The sequence below is a fragment of the Marmota flaviventris genome, chromosome 2 (assembly GCF_047511675.1).
Source record: "Marmota flaviventris isolate mMarFla1 chromosome 2, mMarFla1.hap1, whole genome shotgun sequence".
Lineage (NCBI taxonomy): Eukaryota > Metazoa > Chordata > Mammalia > Rodentia > Sciuridae > Marmota > Marmota flaviventris.
Window position 1 is genome coordinate 89,110,385 of NC_092499.1, and position 23,137 is coordinate 89,133,521.

Here is a 23,137-nt window from a genome sequence, read left to right on the forward strand (position 1 = left end):
TTCATCCATTGATGGGCACGTAGACTGATACCATAGTTTGGCTATTGTGAACTGGGCTACTATAAATCTGGGTATGCAAGTATCACTATAATATGATGATTTAAATTCTTTATGATAAATACTGAGGAATGGTATAACTGGGTCATACGGTGGTTCCATGCCTAGTCTTTTGAGGAACCTCCATACTGATTTCCACAGTGGTTGTACTAATTTACAATCCCACCAATGGTGTAAAAGTGTTCCTTTTTTGCTTCATCCTCTCCAGTATTTATTATTTGTATTCTTAATGAATGCCACTCTGAATGATGTGAGATGAAGTCTCAGTGTAGTTTTGGTTTGCATTTCCCTAATTGCTAATGATGGTCAACATTTTTTTTCATATATTTGTTGGCCATATGTATATTTCTTTTGAAAAGTGTCTGTTTAATTCATTTGCCCATTTATTATTTGTTTTTTGTTTGGTTTTTTTTTTTTTTTTTGGTGTGAAGTTTATATATTCTGGATATTAATCTTCTGTCAGAGTAGCTAGCAAAGATTTTCTCCCATTCTGTACATTCTCTTTACATTCCTAATTATTTCCTGTGCTGTGCAGAAGCTTTTTTAAATTTGATGACATACCATTTATTCACTTTTGGCATTAATTCCTCAGTTTTAGGGGTCCTGTAGAAAAAGACATTGCCTGTGCCTGTATACTGGAGTGTTGGCCCTACATTTTCTTCTAGAAGTAGCATAGCTTTCTGGTTTAATTCCTAGGTTTATCTCTGTGTCATCTTTTTTGTACCATTGATCTATGTGTTGATTTTTTCATGTCAGTAACATGCAGTTTTTGTTACTATAGCTCTGTAGTGTAATTTGAAGTCCGGTAGTGTGATGCCTTCAGCACTTGTGTTTTTTTATTATTGTTGGGGGTGGCTTAGAATTGCTTTTGCTATTCTGGGTCTTTTATTTTTCCAAATGAATTTTAGATCTGTTTTTCCTAGTTCTGTGAAGAATGTCATTGATATTTTGATGGGAATTGCTTTGAATATGTATTACTTTTGGCTGTATGGTCATTTTTACATTATTAATGTCTGGGAGGTCTTTTCATCTTCTGAGTCCTTCAGTTTTTTTCTTCAATGTTCTATAGTTTTCATTACAGTGGTCTTTTACCTCCTTCTCCAAGGACTTATTTAAGTTAACAATTTTCTCTTACCTCAGTCACAATAGTTATTTTTATTGTCTCTTAAAGATATTTTCTTTCTAAATTGAAGGAATCTTTATTATAAATTGAGAAAGTGGGAATTTCTTGGAAATGGAAAGCACTTCCTATTCTGGTATCTATAGAATTTGGAAGCAAGATATAGAGCAGAATGCTCTGGGTTCAATCCCTAGGGTGCATTTCTTCACCCCACCCTAACCCCCCATAAAAAAGGAAAAGAAAAAAGATAGGCAGAATAGAACATGAGGACATGAGGGAGAATAAGAAGGATATAGAAAACGAGGTTGGGGGAGGCCCAAGAATAAATGTCATCCATATAGATTTTTTTGGGGGGGTGTCAGTAAAAAGGATTGAACCAGGGGCACGCAATCACTGAACCACATCCCCATCCCTTTTTATTTTTTTTTATTTTGAGAAAGCATTTTCATGAGTTATTTAGGGCCTTGCTAAGTTGCTGAGGCTGGCTTTGAACTTGCAATCCTCCTGCTTTGGCCTTCCGACCTGCTGGAATTACAGATGAGTGCCACTGCCCCTAGCCTATCACTTCTATAACTTGAGGACAAAATCTTTCTGAGTTTCAGGTAACGAGTTAGAAACAAAATGCTATAAAGGAGACTTAGTATGCTTGGAATTACCTTCATTTATTACATTTCCTAGTGCATTTCCAAGATTCACAAAGGTGCTCTGGTTGAAATACTGAAAAAATGTGTCTAGGAAGGACGGGGAGATGATTGCAAAACAAGGAGCTAGCTGAGTAAGGTTTTTAAAAAATAGGAACAGCGGGGCTGAGGTTGTAGCTCGGTGGTAGAGCACTTGCCTATTACTGTGAGGCACTGGGTTTCATCCTCGGCACCACATAAAAACAAAGTTATTGTGCCCATCTACAAATATATATATATAGAGAGAGAGAGGGGGGTGGGTGAATAGAGCTAGATTTGTAGCTCAGTGGTAGAGAGAGCTTGCTTGGGAATTGTGATGCCCTGGACTTGATCCATAGAACCTTAAAAGAAAAAAAAAGAAACCAACAAAGAAATGGGGTAGGAGGGTAGCTAAATATGAACTAGAGAAAGAAATCAGTATCTAAATAAAACTGGGTTTATCTTAATGGAAATATCTAATTCATACCAGGTATACAGAAGTAAGGTGAAAGTATATTTCTTAGTTAGCTAAAACATGGTGGTATTAAGCTTATAATAAGTTAGATTTGAATAGATAAAAGGTCTTTTAAAATCTACTTCCTTAGCTGGTCTCTGAATCTAGTTCTTGAATTTGTATTTTCCCACCTGGGTATATAGTGCATTCCCTTATAAAACCTCATGCCTTTGAATACAAATTCTTGTTACTTTTGAAATAGGACTGACATCCAAGACTTGTTGGCTATTTACTGTAATAGAAGCATATGAGAAATGTAACTACAGCCACGGCTTAGAAAAATTGTTCTTTCTTTCTTTTTCCTTTTTTTTTATTTGGTACTGGGGATTGAACTCAGGGCACTCAACCACTGAGCCACATCCCCAGCCCCTTTTTGTATTTTATTTAGAGACAGGGTCTCACTGAGTTGCTTAGCACCTCTTTTGCTGAGGCTGGCTTTGAACTTGCAATCCTCCTGCCTCAGCCTCCTAAGCCACTGGAATTACAGGCATGCGCCACCGTGCCTGGCTAAGATTGTTCTTTCTTGTCATGGCTACTTACAGACCATTTTCTCCTTTTAAAAATTCTAGCTTTTTCACTGGGGGCAGTGGCTGGCACATGCCTGTAATCCCATTGACTTGGGAGGCTGAGGCAGGAGGATTGAAATTTTGAGGCCAGCCTCAGCAATTTAGTAAGACCCTGACTCAAAATGAAAAATAAAAAGGTCTGGGAATATGGCTTAGTGGTAAAGTACCCCTGTGTTCTATCCCCAGTACCAAAGGAAGAAAAAAAGTTTTAGCTTTATCATGTCATTTTGTCAGAATGATCTTTCTTGGTCACAGGTCTTAAATAGTCACTGATCTTCATCCCTTTACTCAAACACACATCGTAGTTTCTTTTTATTTGAGACAGAGTCTTGCTAAGTTGCTTATTGCCTTGCTAAGTTACTGAAGATTGTTTTCATTTGTTTGTGTGTTTATCTCAAATTTGAATGTTAGTATCACATAACCAAGAACTTTGTATTATTTACCACCAAAACCTAAGTTTTCAAGTTGTACTTTAGGCATTTATCTATTATTTGCTATATAAATAAAGTAATCCACTTATATCATTTTCATCTGTATTAATGTGTGTTGAGGACATGCACCCCAAAGGTAGTTTTTGATAGAATAAATTGTTACAAGGAGTAATGCCTCAGCCATCTTCACTGTTTGTAGTAGAGCTGTTGACCAGTGCAGAGACGAGAGCACAAATGCAGAAACAGATTGAAGAGATGGAGAAAAAGCTAAAAGAAATCCAAACTACTCAGCAAGAAAGAGCAGGTGATCAGGTAATATCCTTTTTTAAAAAAAAATATTTATTTATTTATGTATGTATGTATTTTTAGTTTTAGGTGGACATATTATTTTGTTTTTATGTGGTGCTAAGGATCGAACCTAGTGCCTCATGCATGCTAGGTGAGCACTCAACCACTGAGCCCCAGCCCCAGCCCTCTTTTTTTTTTTTAATACTTTTTAGCTGTTGATGTACTTTTATTTTTTATTTATTTATATGTGATTCTGAGGATTGAACCCGTAGTACTTCACAGATGCTGGGCAAGTGCTCTGCCACTGAGCCACAACCCCACCCCTACCATCTTTTTTTTTTTTTTTTTTTAATATTTTTTAGTTGTAGTTGAAAACAATACCTTTATTTTATTATTTTTATGTGGTGCTGAGGATCGAACCCAGGGCCTTGCACATGCTAGGCAAACACTCTATCGCTGAGCTACAACCCCAGCCCAATATCCTTTTTTTAAATACACAAAACTAATGCTTTTTTGAAATAAATTTAGCCTTTTTTTCCCCAAAAGTGCTAGGGATTAGACCCAGACCCTAGGACATGCTAGACAAAGTGCTCTACCACCGAGCTACATGTTTATCCTGAAATAATCTAAACAGTACAGAAGTGTAGAAGGTTTCTAAGTCCTCCCTACTGCCCCTCAGTTTTTGGTGGTTTCTTAGGGATTAGTAGCAGCAAAGTTGAGCAGGAAAGTATTTGAACCAGGTGATTTCAAATGGGATTTATGACATATGAAATAAGTGATGTGACTTATTATATGATAAACAAATTATTTCATTAATTTTGATTTTAGCTTTTTATTCCAGTTATGTTCCATTAGAATGGGGTTAACAAATTTAGTGTATTCTTGGAATTGCTCAATTGAGTACAACAATACAAGTTTATACTAAAAACATGAATTATTGGAAAGAACTTTTGTGATACATACTTTTCATATGGTTAGTGGATATCTAGGGTAAGAGTATGTAATGTTGGACTAGAGCTTGAGAAAATATATCATTTTCTGGTTGAGAGAGTTACTTATTTTGTTTACTTTAATACAAATAGCAAGAAGAGAAGATAACTACAAAGAAGGAAGCTAAATTGAAAATTGCTTCCCGGTCTCAGGAAATACCAAGAATGGCTCTATGCAGTTCTGTTTGTCCTCGAAACTCTTGTCCTAGGTAAGACCATATTGGTAAAAGGGATAGTGCTTATAGAAGAGCTTTTTTCAGTTCTCTTTTTTTGGGGGGGGGGGGGCTGGGGAAAGTGGCTCAAGCGGTAGCACGCTTGTCTGGCATGCGTGCGGCCCGGGTTCTATCCTCAGCACCACATACAAAAACAAAGATGTTGTGTCCGCCGAAAACTAAAAAATAAATATTAAAAATAAATAAATAAATTCTCTTTTTTTTTTTTTTTTCTTTTTTCCTTTTTTAGTGATACTGGGGTTTGAACCCAGGCCTCACACATGCTAAGCAAAGAATCTACAACTGAGCTACACACCTAGTCCTTAAGGGAGGATTGGAACCAATCTTTGATTCTCTAGTGACTTTAAGTCTCCTTAACTAATAGCTTTGGATCATGATGTATCTAAGTTTCTGTCTCAGCATAAGCTATGACATTGAGGGATGATTGTTACTAACTTGTTTCCATAAAAAATACATTTTTCTTATAGAAACAAATAATTATTTTTTAATCTTTTCAACCAACAAGAGAATTACTGCTAACACTGGTATGTCTCTTTTCTTGTGCTTTATTTTTGTTTTTGTTTTATAAAAATCATAGCTTACCATTTGTGATCTGCTTAACTATTAGTGTAATTTAACCTATAATCAAGTATATTTCCATAACATTTCTAATGACTTCTTCAAGAGAATTGGGATTGAGAGTGGCAGAATAATTTTTTTTTATCTTATAGTGAAGAGGATTATATTTAATGAAAAAGCCTCTTAGACAATTAAAAAATTAAATAATTCTTACTGTGGGTACTGAACACTTTTTAAAACAAATTTTTTCATAGGGAAACTTCACTTGCAGAAAGCATTTGTCAAGAACAACTTCACTCTAAAGGTGAGTTACATTTGACAGCCTCATGAAAATGTTGTTGATACCAAATGGATTATATAACAAATGGTAAATATTTTCTTAATTATGGTAAAGGGGTTGAAAGAAGGAGGAGGGGGAATAAAGAGAGTATTGTTGTATTTTTGAATTATGGAATTTGGTTTAAATATAATTTCAGATTTATATTAGTACAAAATAATATAAGTTTCCACTTAAGTTACATTCAGTAACTTATCAGTAGTATCCAGCAGCCAAGACTAAGGACAGTGTCTTTTTGAAGGAAAAAAAGTTTGACTATTTTATGTTCAAATTGGACTTTTTCTATTTAAATATGTTAAATGTGGTAGCAACATGAATATTCATTTGTGAGTAGTTTTATAAAAAATAAACCAAATCTAATTGAACTTTTAATTCTAACAACCAATTTATAGGAAATACAAAGCATAGAGGAACATGTTAAACAACAGAGGGAGATATAATTTGCAAAATCCAGCATTATGTGGCAAACAAGCCAATTTCTTCAACTAAAAAGTATCTGAAGAGCCCTATACAATAAAAGAGGCATTAGTCACAGTATATGAATCTTACTCTGCATTCTCAATTCAAACACACTTTAAAAAATTTTTTAAAGATAATGGGTAAAATGTAGAACTTCTAAATAGATACTGTATATTCAAAAATTATTATATAGTTAGCACATCTTGAGATTTGGCATTTGAAAAGAGTCTTTTTTAGAAAAACCATATTGAAATGATATTATGTCTTGGATTTGCTTCAAAATCCTCCTGTTGGGGTAGGTTTTAGAGGAGTAGTAGCATTGGTTAGGGAAATAGGTGAATCAAGATCATCTGTATTTTGATAATAAATTATTAATGATCTTTACTTTTATGTGTTTGAAGCTTAACAACACAAAATATTAATTCCTCTAGTTGTCTTGAAGAGTAAAGCATGTACTCCTAAGAGTATATATCTAGTCTCTTTTTTCTATAGGTCCCAGTATACCTTTCTCCATTTTTGACGAATCTCTTCTTTCAGAAAAAAAGAATGAAAGGTTTGTTGATTTTTGTTGTTGTTTTTAACTTAAACTTTCTGTTATTATAAATGAGAATAAATTAGTGGTTACTATTGTCTGTAAATAAACAAAAAAAATTCTAAATGCAGTATGTCTTTTTCCAGTTCTCCTGAAGTGCTCCCAAAGAGCTTAGCCCAACGAAGACCCCTTGCAGTACTCAAAACTACAGAAAGCATCACCTTAAATGAGGATGTCTCTCCAGATGTTTGTGTAAGAAATATCCTTAATATAAATGGACCAGTGTATTGTTTTCATTTAAAACTTCCAAAAGTTTAGGTTAAAATTAAAATCACCAGCTTGAACAAAGTACATGAAAAGATGCTCAGCATCATTAGTCACCAGGAAAATGCACATCAGAAATACAATGATTAAACACTCACTAAGATGGCTATAATAAAAACGACAGATAATAACAAGTGTCCTGGATCAAGGATATACAGAAATCAGAACTTTCATGTTGTTGGTGGGAATGTAAAATAGCAGTTACTTTGGAAAACTCGCAGTTTCTCGAAATATTAGACATAGAGTTAACCTAGCAACTCCCCTCCTAAATATATACCCATGAGAATAAAAAATATGTTGACACAAAAAGCTTGTACACAAGTGTTCATAGAAACATTATTCATGATAGTGGGAACAACCCAAATGTCCATCAAAGGATAAGCAAAATACCATATGCAGTGAAATACTATTTGCTAATGAGAAGTAATGGTGTACTGATACATGTCACAACAAGATGAACCTTGAAAACATGGTTGGTGGATGCCTGTAATCCCAGAGGCTCAGGAGGCTGAGGCAGAGGATCACAGGTTTGAAGCCAGCCTCAGCAATTTAATGAGGCTTTGAACAATCTAGTGAGACCCTGTTTCTAAATTCAAAAATAAAAAGGTCTGGGGATGTGGCTCAGTGGTTAAGCACCCTTGGGTTCAATTACCAGTTATCAAACCAAACAAAAAACATAAGCTAAAGGAAGTTAGGCACAAAGAAAACCACATATTATATACGTTTGCATTTACATGAAATATCCAGAATAGGTAAAAAGTATATTGGGGATTTTTAGGGAATTAGAGAAAGAGGGGACTGTGACTGTTAATAGGTACGGGGTTTCTTTTTGAGGGATGAAAATGTTCTGGAGTTAAGTGGTGGTGATGGTGTTATACAACCTGTCAATATACTAAAAACCTTTGCAATATATACTATAAAAGGGTGAATTATCTGGATGTAAATTATATCTTAAATTTTTAAAGTGGGTAAAAAATTGATTTGAGAGCAGTTTTACACTTTTAATTTTTTTTAGCCAACATAGCAAAGGTTGTTTCTTCTTTTTTTATATATATAAAATGAGCTGGGCACTGTGGCACCTACCTATAATCTCAGCAACTTAGGAAGCTGAGGCAAGAGTATTTCAAGTTCAAGGGCAACCTCGGCAACTTAGCAAAACCCTGTCTCAAAAAGGAGTCATGATGTAGCTCAGTGGTAAAGCACCTGTGGGTTCAATCCCCAGTACCAAAAATAAAGTAAAATAAAATGCCTTTTATGGTAATGGAAAAGTTATGTAGACCAGCCATTTTACTTATGTAATGTTCTATTTTAATCACTATGGGCTTATGACATGATAATACTTGGGGTAAATGACCCTGTAAGGGGTTGGGGTTGTGGCTCAGGGTAGAGCACTTGCTTAGCATGTGTGAAACACTTGGTTCGATCCTCAGCACCACATAAAAATAAATAAATAAAGGTATTGTGTCCACCTACAACTAAGAAAAAAAGACCCTGTAAGTCAAAGTAAATAGCTGTTATCATTGGCATTTCACTGATATTTTAAGGAAGAAAACTAATCTTTTCAAACCAGCATCTGGAAACTTATTATAAGCTTGAAGAGAATTGAATGTGTTTAATCTGAAGACTTTTACAGGGAGATGTTATCAGTAGCTTTAGTGATTTAAAGCAGTATGTCCTCTACATCCAAGGGAATGGAACATTTGGAAAAAATTTTTAAGCATGATTGAGGTATATTTTATACTCAGTAAAAGTGCATAATTATTAATTGCCCAGCTAGATGAATTTTTACATATGTGAATATTTGTGCCGTTTTATACCTAAGATATAGAATATTTCCAGCAATACAGAAAAAGCTAGGGAGATTTTTATGGCAAAACATATTCAGGCTCCATTTTAGTTATATGGAATTGGAATTTCCAGGAAAGAAGTCTAACATATATATGTCTCTGTTTTAAATACTTTCCCAAATAGTTCTAATAGTTCCTTGCCTGCTGTGAAAAAGACCATGATGCAATAGAGTAATTAAATATATACTGTGTCCTGGAGAATACCACTGGAGAATGTAATACTGGAGCTGGATTTAGATTCAGTGGTTCTAGAATTAGTTGTTCAGGATAGACTGAATTATTAAAGGAGTCTAATAGTCTTCATCTTGCTTTTTTGTCTTATAATGTTGTACTTGAATTTTATTAATAGGTACCTACCATAAGTTTTATCCCTTAAAACAGTCATATTTAAAATGTCTAAACTAATAGGATCATAAGTAATATTTGCATAAAATGTATACTTGGACTATAGACATCAGTTTTATCTCTTATTTCTTAAGCTACATTTATTCAGGATGTATCTTTTACTTATTTAATTTATTTAACTTAAAGTCAAAAATTCAAAGAATATGTCAAAGTGGTAATGATGTAAAAATTGATATCTAATATCCACAGGAGTTAAAACAAAAAATAGGTACTTTTTGTATACTACAGGTAAATATATAAAGTGGTATGATCCCTTTTAGGACAGCTAAACAATATGTATAAAGAACCTTAAGTGTTTATAACCTTTTGTCCTAATAATTCTTTTAGGAATCAATCCTAGGAATGTTAAGATGTTCAAAAAGATTTATGTATAGGCATATTTGAAAATAGTTTTTTTACTGGTTGAAAATAGAGAATAACTTGAAGGCCTCAGTTAATTTCTAATAATCCTTTAATGTGACCATCATGTTTTTAAAGAATTTTTAATAGCTTAGAAAAAATGCGAATAGTATAAGATGGAACAATGCATAATAGCATATATACTGTAATCTTTTTTACAACTTCTTTCTTAGATACAAAGAATATGCTTCTGCATATATACTGCCAGATTTGTTTGGTAATAGTGGCTGCCTTTGGGGGGAGTAGGAAATAGGGGTTGGATAGGTGGTTGCATGTAGGACGGATATTTTTTCATTGAATATCCTTTTAAAACTAGTTGCTGTTTAAAACCACATATGTTTTAAAAGACAAAGTTGTGTTTTAATTATATAATAAAAATATTAGATTGAGTAATAGTATTTCAGGTGGTTCATTGTGATACTTAGTTTTCCATTTCTATCAAAATCATGAATTACATTTAAGAAATAAAATAAAAATTAAGTATGTGGCATAGAGGAAGACATGTTTCCTCTCTTAAAAATTAGGAGAATGGCAGAATATTTTCTGAGTGAATGACAGAAGAAAAATAATATTAGTGCTTTAATTAGGTGAAATTCTTTGGGGGAAAAATTGGCCAATATTTTTTCTTGTATGGAGACTCATCACAGTCTATTTTTTGATTAGGCATAGTTTTTTGTGTTCGTGATTCAAAATCATTTTCTTCAAAAGCTATCATGTGCTTTTATTTATTGTCTTTACCTAGAGATCCTGATATGCTACTTATGTATTCTCTGTTAATAATCATCACCATTCTTATGTTTATTGATATATTTCAGCTAAACTATATGGTTTTTATTTCAGGATGAACTTACTGGAATTGAGCCCTTGAGTGAGGATGCCATTATCACAGGTTTCAGGAATGTAACTATTTGTCCTAACCCAGAAGACACTTGTGACTTTGCTAGAGCAGCTCATTTTGCATCCACTCCTTTTCATGAGATATTGTCTTTGAAGGATCTCCCTTCTGATCCTGGGAGACTATTGCAGGAAGAGGATCTAGATGCAAAGACTTCTGAGGAGCAGCAGACTGCATGTGGCACCATCTACAATCAAACCCTCAGCATCAAGAAACTGAGGTGATGGGCGATTATAGGTTTTACAAACCAGAATGTTTGCTTTCTTATTGTATGAGTGCTTGTCAGTTACAGTGATCAATTATCACTATCTTATTATCTGCTAGGTACTTAGTTGCCAAATGCTTTATATGAGAGTAAGGCTTTTCTAGATAAATTGTCAACTTAGTGATTAGTTTGGATACAAGGGTTAGAGGAAGTAAATTGTGATAATTATGAGTCTAAGAGATCTAGGAGGATTATGATACCTTTGAGGAAATGCAACAATTTAGGTATAAGATTAGAAAAGAGGAGACAATTTTTTCTTAATATTAAATTTAAAATAATGGTAGAATAACTAATGTTGATTTCAGATAATCAACTGGAGATGTATTAAAGAAAAAGGTGTTTGTTGTTGTTGTTTCTTTGGTTTTGTTTTTGGTTTATAGTACCAGGGATTGAACCCAGGGGCACTTAACCACTGAGTCACATCCCTAGCCTTTTTAAAATTTTTTTATGTTGAGATAGAGTCTCACTAAGTGGTCTAGAGAATCACTATTGCTGAGGCTGACTTTTTTTTTTTTTTTTTTTTTTACCTTGACCTGTCTAACTACAAAAACCATGTTTGTTCTTCTATATCACACCACTCCTTTAAGAAGTGACATACATCATATTAATTCACATCAGAATTAATTGATTTTATGGATGTCTGACTGGGACTTCAAATTTTTCATGTTTTGGTTTAAACGTAAGGTTGTCAGCTAATGGCAACCAGTTAATAAAAAATTTTCCCTAATCTATATGGAAATAAAGGATGATACAGGTATGTACCTCTTAACCAAAGTATTGCTTAAATTGTGAGTGTCATTCTTGCATGTTCTCTTAAATAGGAGTCAAATTTGGCCCTTTGTATATGTCTAATAGCTTTTAGGAGTGAGGAATGTTGTTTTGCCTGGAAGTTGGCTCGCTGAGTATAGGCTGGTGGTGCTGCCCACTTTGCAAAAACTTACTGGGTGCATGCTATTTTCTTGTTTGTTTTTTTTGTTTTTAGCTATATATGACAGTAGAGTGTATTTTGAAATGAGGCTGATTTTGAACTTGCAACCTCCTGCCTCAACCTCCTGAGCTGCTGGAATTATAGGCATGTGCCACCATGCCCAGCAAGAAAAAGTGTTGTTTTTTTTTAGAGAGAGAGAGAATTTTTTTTTTAGTATTTATTTTTTAGTTTTCGGCGGACACAACATCTTTATTTGTATGTGGTGCTGAGGATCGAACCCAGTGCCGCGCCCATGCCAGGCGAGCGCACTACCGCTTGAGCCACATCCCCAGCCCAAGAAAAAGTGTTTTTTGATAGGTAAAAATGAACTAGGGAGTAGGTATGAGAGAATAGTACAGACAGCCAGGGACTGAGTCTTATGATCCATCTGTTTTTAAGAGTCAGCTAATTTAAACAAACTAATTCCAGCTTTAGGAATATTCTTAAATTTGCCAATCTATGCTTTTAAAACTGCATTTTCAGGCTTTTCCCCTGACAAATTTTAATCTCATTTGCAGGTATGTGTTCACATTGTGTGAGTTGAGTTTCCTTTTTCTTTTCTTGACTTTCTCTTATTGAAGACTAAAGTGTCCAGAGAAGGATGAAGAGGAATAAAGTTAGTGTCAGTGTTGGTCAATATTTCTCAGTAGAATAGAGTAGATGTAGAATGAACTCTTAACTATAAATTTGGTAAAGTATAAATCCAGAAATGTAATCCTGGCCCTTGCTTATCAACGAGGAGAGAGGAAGTTACCTAGATTCTGATTATGTATCTTTTTCTTTTTAATTTGTGAGAATAATGGGCTTTAAAAATACAGCTAACAAAATTATTATAAATGATTTTTAAATAAAGTTGATCAGAAATATGGGGATAATATATACCAGCTTATTTTTGTTGATTCTGTTATACCTAAGATAATTGATATCAATCAAATCACTTGTGATTCTTTCAGTCCAATTATTGAAGATAGTCGTGAAGTCACCCACTCTTCTGGCTTCTCTGGATCTTCTGCCTCGGTTTCAAGTACCTCCTCTATCAAAAGTCTTCAGATTCCTGAGAAACTGGAGCTTACTAATGAGACTACAGGTAGTATCATCTAATTTTATGAGCAAATGTCCAGATCCATGTTTAATGAACACTTATTTATCTCAGCAAACTTAACTGTATTCTTTTCCTCTCTAGAGAAGTTGCTATCAATTGTGATATTTGTAGAAACTAATACTAACTGAACACAGTTCCATAAAGACCTAAGGCAAATGAATATAATCAGATTGGCAGTATTGATTTTGTAATTCCCCCCTGCCCCCCGTTATAATGTCATTTTAAGCAGTAAGTATTTTAGATGATTTTTTTTTTTTCCAACTTTTTCTTGCCGTAGAAAACCCCATTCAGTCACCCTGGTGTCCTCAGTGTCGCAGACAACTACTAAAATCCCTACCAGAGTTAAGTTCTTCTGCAGAGTTTTCTGTAGAAAATAGACCAATGCCTAAATTGGAAATAGAGAAGGAAATTGAATTAGGTAAGTATTATTGAATGCATATCTTTTTGTACATGACAGTATATAAATAAGTGCTTATTTGTAGTTGACCTTAATGCTTGAGTAGTACAAATGTTTCTAGATTAAAAGAAATAGCATTATAGATGTTGACATGCCCCATTATGCCTGGAATTGCTTTACTTTCACAGTAATTTTTAAATTGAATTAATCCTTCTCAACAGGTAATGAGGATTACTGTATTAAACAAGAATACTTAATATGTGAAGATTATAAGTTATTTTGGGTGGCATCAAGAAACTCTGCAGAGCTAACCATAATAAAGGTGGGACTGATTCTTTGTAATTTTAGTTACCTTGCAGATAATGTAGGTTAAAGCAATAACTCTGTCCCATAGTAGTACATTCAAATCTTTCTAATAATCTTGGGTTCCTTACTGGAAAGTCAGTGAGTCATTAAGAATTTAGTCACCATTATGAGCCAGGACCAGATACCAGAAATGAGAGACTATTGTGTAAATCTCTCAATGGGTCCAAACATGTTAAGTATTCTCTCAATTTTATCTTTTTGAGGAAATCTATCCTGAAATTTTTTGATCTTTTTCAATCTGGACAATCTGAACACACGCAGTGTTACCTTAATTTTCATTCACCACCATCCTCAGTAATTACATCATCTTTTTCTTATATTGGATACCCAGTTTCTTGGATCCTGTTTTTAATTCTTTCTTACTTTAATTCCTCATATTTTGGAGGAGCATGTCCTTTAGTGGCTTCCTGAAAAAGGGATGGGTTACAGAGTTTTTGAAACCTTGTATTAGGAAATTCCTTAATTATAATTTTACCTTAATTGATAATTTAGCTGGATATTGAATACTATTAAAAAATTTTTTTTCCTCCAATTTTTACTGAAGAGCTCCATTATCTTTTGGCATCTAGCCTAGCTTTAGAAGTCTTTTGCTCTTGAAGTTTTGTGTGACACTAATTTTCCCTCTCTCTGGATCATGATAGGATCTTATGTTTGTCTTCAGTATTCTGAAATGTCAAAATTACATATTCTGGTACAAATCTCTTGTCACCTATGCTGCTAGACACTCGGTGGCCATTTCAATCTGGAAATTCCTTCAGTTCTGAGAAATTTTCTTCAATGGAAAAAAAATCATTTCTTCTCCTCATTCTCTCTGATTGTCTCAATGGAGAGAAATAAAGAATTTTCAGTAATTTTTTTTTTTTTTAGAAGGATATGGATTCTCCTGTTCAGGACCTCTAAAAACATTACTTTTTTTCTCCTTGTCTTTTTGCTTTGCTTTTTAAAAAATATTTATTTTTAGTTGTAGTTGGACACACATTTTTATTATCTGTTTATTTTTATGTGATGCTGAGGATCCAACCTAGGACCTCGCGCATGCTAGGTGAGCAACTCTACCTCTGAGCCACAACTCCATCCCTTTACGTTTTATTTTTTTTGATCCAAAGATTGAACTCATGCTTAATCACTGAGCTATATTCCCAATCCTATCCATCTATCTATTTATTTATTTATTTATTTTGAGGCAAGGGTTTGCTAAGTTACTTAGGGCCTCACCAAGTTGCTGAGGCTGACTTTGAACTTGATCCTCCTGCCTCAGTATTCTGAGTCGCTGGGATTATAGGCATGCCCCATTATGCCTGGAATTACTTTACTTTCTATAGTGCAATTGCCCCTTGATATCTGTGGAAAATTGGTTCCATGACCCCTTACAGATACCAAAATCTGAGGATGCTCAAGTGCCTTAAATAAAATGGTGTAATAGTGGAATATAGCCTAAAATATCCTCCAGTATATTTTGTCTCTAGATTACTTATAATACCCAACATAATGTAAATGCTATGTGAATAGTCGTTGTACTGTGTTTAGAGAATAATAAGGAAAAAAAAAGTTTATAGGTGCAATTTTTCTCCCAAATATTTTCTATCCATGGTTAGTTGATCTTCCAATGCAGAACCTGCAGATACAGAGTTCCAGCTGTATTTTGTCAAATTTGTTTTAGTCTTCATTGTTTTTTATTTTGGGGGGAAGTACACAGATTGAACCCAGGGACACTTTACCATTGAGCTACATCCCAGTCCTTTTTTATTTTGAGACAGGGTCTCTCAGAGTTGCTAAGAATCTTGCTGAGTTGCTGAGGCTGCCCTTGAACTTGAGATCCTCCTACCTCAGCTTCCCAAGTTGCTAGGATTACAGGTGTATGCCACCAGACTGTGTGAAACTAATTTTCTCTCTCTCTGGATCATGATAGGATCTTTTTTTTTTTTTATTGGTTGTTCAAAACATTAAATGATAGGATCTTATGTTTAATATACAAGACTTCTTTTTCTTTCTTCTTTTTTTTTTTTTTTTTTTTGTTCCCAGGATTTTCTTTGTAGCATTAATGATACTTTAAATGTTTTTTTTCTTCCTGCGTCATGTTTCCTCCTGTTTTTGTCTTTTTACATCTCTTTCATATTAGAGGCTTTCTCTGAGCCTTTGGCTTGCTGTTCAGATTTAAATGTGGAACACTAAAAACTAATGGAAAGCTCTGAATTTAGAGGGACCTTAATAGCTAAGTACCTCACTGCAGGATGATGTAGGTGGGTCATTTTATTGGAAAACCCTTCAGTCTTTAGATCTTTTCTATTGAGCCAAACAGATCCCCCTAATAAGACTTCTGATTTCCTATTTAGAGCATATAAGTCTGGTTACTAGTTTTCTGAAAGTTGTATAAGGAAATTTGTTCAGAGAATGCAATGGTAGAGAGTTACATCTTAACATTTCATATATAAACTTTTTCCCGGTTTTCTATTCCCATCTGTACTGGTAACTAGTGTCCTCTAGTCCAAAGCTCCATTGTTTGATATTTTAAATGAAACAAACTTGTAGTCTGGTAAGGGGTTGGGTATCGTTGGGTGGCAGTTTCTAGGCTGGCCTAAAGGAACAAGAGGGAGATTCCAGGGTCTAGCTTCTTCTTAAATGGAGTTCAATCACTATTACTTTAGCTCTACCCTTAGCCTTACTTCCATAGGTAGTTGTTGCTACCAGTTATATACTATAGGGTCATCTAACTGAAATGTTAACCTCTTATTCCTCTTTCCAGCTTCCAAAATCTTGTTGCTATTATGTCCATTATTGTAGATTTATGCCTTTTAAGATGTTCCTTTAAGGGGAAAAAGAAAGTTCACTATTATTTGTGTTGGGTTATCAGAAAGACTAGAAGGAATTGGTTTTGGTTTGCTAGCCATAGGCATAGATTCTAATTGCTCCATTATTATTATTATTATTTTTGTACCAGGGTTTGAATTCAGGGGCACTCAACCATTGAGCCACATCCCCAGCCCTATTTTGTATTTTATTTAGAGACAAGGTCTCACTGAGTTGCTTAGTGCCTCGCCATTGTTGAAGCTGGATTTGAACCCATGATTCTCCTTCCTCAGCCTCCCAATCCACTGGGATTACAGGTGTGCGCCACTGTGCCCAGCTAATTGCTCTTATTTTTAAAATATCTTATAGGTATCTTCTCAATCCATCCCATGGGACTTTTATATCAACCTCAAGTTAAAGGAACGTTTAAATGAGGAGTATGATCACTTTTGCAGCTGTTATCAATATGAAGATGGCTATATTGTTTGGTACCAATATGTAAACTGCTTCACCTTGCAGGTTTGCATTAATACTAAAAACATAATTCACAGTCCTCAAGTAGATAGTAGTACAAAATTCCTGCCAGTGTTCTAGCAATAGATGAATTAAAAGTTTAAAGCATTGATTACTTTTCATGAGTTTTTTTTTTTTTTTTAACTTTTTATTTTGACCAACAAAGAAGATAGATTTATACAGTAAACTCCCATGAGCCAGTCATCTAACTAGGATAATTAATCATCAGCTCATGGACACTCTTGTTTTATATATAGCACCCCTATCCCCCAGGATTTGGTGGGGGGAGGTCACTATTGAACCCTGGGACACTTTACTACTAGGCTACATTCCCAGTCCTTTTTATTTTTTATTTTGAGAGAGCATCTCACTAAGTTGCTTGGGGCCTGGCTAAATTACTGAGGCTGGCCTTGAACTTGTGACTCTCTTCCCTCAGCTTCCCAAGTCACTGGGCATGCACCACTATGCCCCACTCCTAGGATTATTTTAAAACCCAGACACAACATATAATTTTATTCTTTGCCCTGCACCTGACCCCCCTACCCTCCCCCACACACCACCAGTACTAGGAACTCAGAACCTTGCACGTGTTAAGCAAATGCTCTACCACTTAGCCACCACTGGCATGCTCTTAAGAAATTTTTGCCGAGGATTTTGATAGTAATATGAATTCTCTAAAATGGTTGGAATGACATTATTTTAAACATTTACAGAGCACCTCTTATGGACGCGGTTCATCCTTGATACTCTTTCCTTTATCTCATTAAATCCTTACAATATTATAGGAGATCATACTGTTGTTAAAACTGGGACATAGACCTAGTCAGCATTCTAGTAGAGAACAAAAAGGAAGAGTATAGAGCATCAGTTATCAAGGTATTAAGTATAACTATAATTGCCCCAACTGGAAAAATTTCATATTTTCTCTTCTACTTCCAGGATCTTCTCCAGCACAGTGAATTTATTACCCATGAAATAATAGTGTTGATTATTTATAATCTTTTGACAATAGTGGAAAAGCTACACAAAGCAGAAATAGTCCATGGGGACTTGAGTCCAAGGAGTTTGATTCTAAGAAACAGGTTGGTTCTTTTTATTCTAATTGTCAGCTTTTTTTAAAGACATGGGTAATTGCCCTTTTTTATGCTTTTTTGATGAATGCCATATCAGTGAACACATTTCTTTCAGAGAATATTTGCTACCTAAAAGTAATCATTAGGATTAGCTTAAAAGAACATAAAGAAAAAAACACTGTATTGTAGCTCAGTGGTAGAGCTCTTACCTAGCACATGTGAGGCACTGGGTTCAATGTTCAGCACCATATAAAAATAAATAAATAAAATAAATGTATTGTGTTCATCTACTAAAAAAGAAAAGGAAAAACACATTGAGGAAATATATTAATTCAGATAAAAGAATTAACTGTGTGAAGAGATATGAAGTATAAATATCTTGAGGAATGTGACTTACATTGTCTACTAATTTTTTTGAGTTGGGACAATGCAGATATAGCAGCAGTAGAGGCACTGCTCAGTTTCAAAGACCAAAGCTTAAGTTAAGCCAAACTGAGACAAGAGCCAAAAGAAGTTAGTAGAACCAGAGTGTAAATACAAACCAAGTAAAAGGACTTAGTCTTCAAGTTAAACCCAATTTAGTCATAAGATTTGGAGGTTGAGCAAAGGGCAAAAAGAAAAAAATGAAGCCAAAATACTTAGAGCTGAAAAAATATAGAAAATGTTGAGTCACAAACAAGGAAAAGATGGCCCAAGATTTTTGTTTTATATAAAGGATCAGAGAATCAGCACACCCTTTTAGTGATTATTGGTCTCATAGTATTTGAGTAGGGTGGCCTGATTTAAAGATGCCTTTTCTTCCTCAACCCTGTGTTTTAGTAAGCAGCTAACTTATTAAGGTCATTAATATACACTAAAAGCTAGAATCCTATTCCCCCCCTCCATACACCACGTCAGAAATAGAGATTGACCCAGGGTCACTGTACCACCAACTTGAGACGGGGTCTAAATTGCCAAGGCTGGCCTTGAACTTGAATCCTACCTCAGCCTCTGTAATCACTGAGATTGCAGGGATGTGCCACCACACTAGCCCTGAAATCTTTATTTTACCTTTCTTTTGACTATTTAACCTATAAGAAGAGGCTGAATTAGACTTTTAAACACAGTTGGCCTCAAAATGGATTTCTGCAAAGAACTAGAGAATCCTACCTTTTTTCCTGAGATAGTAGTCTTTAACTTCCCTACAGTAATAAGGATTGAACCCAGGGGTCTAGCACATTACTAACCAAGTGTTCTACAAGAGCAATGCACCCAATCCTTTTCAGTTTTTATTTTTAGATAGGATCTTGCTATGCCATTGCATAGGTCAGCCTCAAACTTAAAATCCTCCTGTCTCAGCCTCCAGGTTAAGATAACAGTCTTTTTTTTTTTTTTTTTTTTTTGTACTAGGGATTGAACCTAGGGGTGCTCAACCACTGAACAGTGTCCCCAGCTCTTTATTTATAAATAATTTTTTTTTACATTAACCCAGCATTTTATATTTTTCACTCTTACTGCATATTCAAATAACAGGAAAATAAGAATAAGTGAATTGTCAGACTTGAAGCACTTTTTATTTTAGATTAATTTTATAGAATAGCAAAGCAAACATTGAATGGATGTTTATTAACTAATTCCTTTGTATTTAGTCTTCATTTTCATGGGTAAAGTACATTTTCAGATCAATTTGTGTAACAGGCTATCATTTCTACCCTTTTATTTTTGCATTTTGAGGCAGGGTCTTGCTAAATTACCTAGGGCCTTGCTAAGTTCCTGAGGCTTGTCTTTGAACTTGTGATCTTCTTGCCTCAGCCTCCTGAGCTGCTGGAATTACAGGTGTGTGCTACCATATCCAGCAAGATAGCAGTCTTAATAGTTGCCCAGACATTACATAGCAACATTTTTTATCAAGAGCACCATAGGTATTTTGGATGAGACAATTCTTTCTGCAGGTCTGTTTCAAGCATTGCAGGATGTTTTATATCCCTATTCCCCATAAATCCCCAATTCACCCAATTAAGTGCAAGTAACATTCCCCCGAGCCATGTTGACCACCAAAAATTCTGTTTCCAACTATGAGAACCCCTGATATAGTTTTTATTTTGTCCCTACTTTACAACACTAAAAGTTCAGAGCACTGTGGTAGAGTTCTCCAGGCTATGAAAATTGGAATCAGAGGTATTTTCTAAACCTTTTTAGAACTGGGCATTTGTGGTCCATGTCTTCAAATAGACCTTCTCAGCCACCAGGGACTCCAGGAGAGCACATAGTGTGTCAAAGGAACATTACTTTCTATGTTGTTACTTCTTAACAAATTTGGCAATAAATTTCATGTAGATTCACAAAATAAAGAACCTATCAAAATAATTTAGTTCAATGTCTACATATTTGGGGATCAGGGGCAGTAATAAAAATAAGATCCATAAAAACCAGAAAGTTTTGCCCATGGTAATGATAGTTCACAATCCCTCTGATCAACTATCATGCTTCTTTTTGTTCATCTAAGAAATATTTTTTCTATCTTTCCAAAGTTTAAAAAAAAAATGTTTTAAGTGATCATAGTTTTTATGGTGATCAAAAATAAGTTGGATCTAGGGCCAAGGAAAATTAGGAGAGTTGTAAATTTTAAAGTAAGATTCTTCTGTGCTGTAGATTAGATTAGTTAAAGCTTGTATTTAGGAATATAAGGCCTTTATCAATCAGGAGTTTGAGGAAAACAGAAGAAACATGAAAATAATTTATCATTCTCTCATTCCTATGTCTCCTTAGAATAGGTTTATTACGTGAAATATAATTAATTGGTAGTGAATTCATGTTAAAGTATTTTCTTAGAAAATAAGAGCTGTAATTGCAAAGAAGTAAGGTACAATATTGTGTTTAATAGAAACAAAATTTTATAGGCAACTCTTTACCAAAAAAAAAAAAAAGCCTAATTTTGTTTTGTTTTTATTAAACTTTGGAAGCAAAGCCCATCTACAGTAGTAAACAAGAAAGGCTATGAGACTTATAAAAGCTTAATTTCTCCCATCATAATTTCTGCTAGTATATAAATCATTGCTATTTGTATGGTGTTGGTTGTTGTTTAGAACCAAGGATTGAACTCAAGGGTACTGTTCCACTGAGCTACATCTCCAGCCTTCCCCAGCCCCTGTTTTTTTTTTTTTTTAGACAGGATTTTACTGTTTCTCAGGCTGGCCTTGAACTTGCTTTCCTTCTACCTTAGTCTACTGAGTAGCTGGGATTGCAGGAATGTGCCACCACGCCCAGCTGCTATTGTATATTTTGATTTGTACAGTGTAAGGCAGAAACCTGCTCTCTACTTCCTGTACTTACTATATAAAATGAAAGCTTGATAACTATTCTGTAGTGGCCATGAAGTGTGATTTAGATATACTGAGTGTCATCAAACTGGTCTTAACACTGTCCACACTAATTAGTCCACAAGAGTGGACACTGTCCTTGTTCCTTTGTGTGTATTTTTATTACTGACCACTGGAGGGAGCTGTTGGAATGGCTAATACATACCTGCAGTATTTTTTTTAAAGATCAGCTATGCAGCTTCTTTCATGGCCTATTTTTATTATCTCTTTCTCTTAAATCTGGGCTTAGAATCTACGATCCCTATGATTATAATAAGAACAGTCAAGCTTTGAAGATAGTGGACTTTTCCTACAGTGTTGACCTTAGGGTGCAGCTAGATGTTTTTCCCCTCAACGGCTTTCGGACTATACAGATCCTGGAAGGACAAAAGATCCTGGCTAACTGTTCTTCTCCCTACCAGGTAAGTGTAAAACAATCCTGAGGAAATATGGGAAGTGTTTCTTAATCTCTTCTTTATCTAGATAAGCTGTAAAAGCTAGATTTACTACTATGGACTCTCCTAGAATAGATGACCTAGTTTTCAAATACTGTGTCACCAAGTCAAGTAAAATATATCATTTTCCTGTCACAGCATTGAAGAATATACACATACACATATAAACACCTGACTTAGTAACCCAAGTGTTAGGGCTGTGTCTTCTACTACTTACAATCCATGTGATCTTTTGTAAGTCATTTTCTATGATCTCTACAAAATAAGTATAACAGTCTCTGCTCTTACACATTAGAATTATTGTGTAGATCAAATTCAATAATGTATATAAAAAGAACATTAGAAAAATGTGAAGTGTTTTATATGTTGGCATTATATGCAAAAATCTTTTCTGATTGAGCTCTAGACAAGGCATTTGCTGATTCAAGCAGCCCACACATGTGTTGTTCTATACATTTGATTTGATAGTCCAGAGAGTTTGTCATCTTTGATTCTTAAGGATAATCCATAGAATTGATCACTTCTTTGGGGAGCTTCTCTCTTTCCTATAGTCTACTAAACTGTATGTCATAAAATAAGTTTTAAGCTCTATGATACCTTTCAACTTCCTACCTAAATAAACTGCCATGATGAGGCAGAGAAATTTTTTAGCTGATGGCACTTTTTGTGATTTCAGGTAGACCTGTTTGGTATAGCAGATTTAGCACATTTACTATTGTTCAAGGAGCACCTACAGGTCTTCTGGGATGGGTCCCTCTGGAAACTTAGCCAAAATACTTCTGAGTAAGTATTTGTGATTTCAGGGTCTTTGCCTGTGAAAATTATTTTCTCTCTTGGGTGCTCTGTCTCTGCTTTTGTAACATTAGTTTCTTAAATCAAATGCCATGATTCCAGTAATTTAACTTTAGCCCATTTTTATTAAGTACTGGTGCAGGATCAAGGATTGCTAATTAAAAATAAGACTTGCCTAGCATGTGTGAGGCATTAGGTTTTATTCTCAGCACTGCATATAAATAAATGTCCATTGACAACTAAAACATATATATATATATATATATATATATATATAAACAAATAAGACTTGAACTATTCAGACTTCAGTAATTCTGAACCTGAGTTTATCAATATTGATGAGTAGTATAGAAGCTTCTTGGTTTAAAAGTGTTAATAGAAGTTTTTTGGAGAATAACTTTTTAACCAATTGGTGTTAGTCATAAACCTCTTTTTTAATATTTATTTTTTAGTTATAGGTGGACTCAAT

At 34.6% G+C, this 23,137-nt stretch overlaps 1 protein-coding gene across 2 annotated transcripts in view; it reads left to right on the plus strand.

Moving 5' to 3' along the window:
• Bub1b (BUB1 mitotic checkpoint serine/threonine kinase B) overlaps window positions 1-23,137 on the plus strand; it is a 58,882-nt gene that overhangs the window by 32,304 nt on the left and 3,441 nt on the right. The window contains exons 10-22 of one of the 2 annotated variants that reach the window (XM_027925779.2): window positions 3,547-3,659; window positions 4,718-4,833; window positions 5,670-5,719; window positions 6,704-6,764; window positions 6,890-6,995; window positions 10,559-10,833; window positions 12,799-12,932; window positions 13,225-13,365; window positions 13,566-13,666; window positions 16,867-17,016; window positions 17,950-18,092; window positions 21,672-21,843; window positions 22,553-22,659. In XM_027925779.2, the coding sequence (XP_027781580.1) occupies window positions 3,547-3,659; window positions 4,718-4,833; window positions 5,670-5,719; window positions 6,704-6,764; window positions 6,890-6,995; window positions 10,559-10,833; window positions 12,799-12,932; window positions 13,225-13,365; window positions 13,566-13,666; window positions 16,867-17,016; window positions 17,950-18,092; window positions 21,672-21,843; window positions 22,553-22,659 (1,669 nt within the window). The remainder of the gene's footprint in view (window positions 1-3,546; window positions 3,660-4,717; window positions 4,834-5,669; window positions 5,720-6,703; window positions 6,765-6,889; window positions 6,996-10,558; window positions 10,834-12,798; window positions 12,933-13,224; window positions 13,366-13,565; window positions 13,667-16,866; window positions 17,017-17,949; window positions 18,093-21,671; window positions 21,844-22,552; window positions 22,660-23,137) is intronic. The other variant, XM_071607313.1, reaches the window with a different exon arrangement.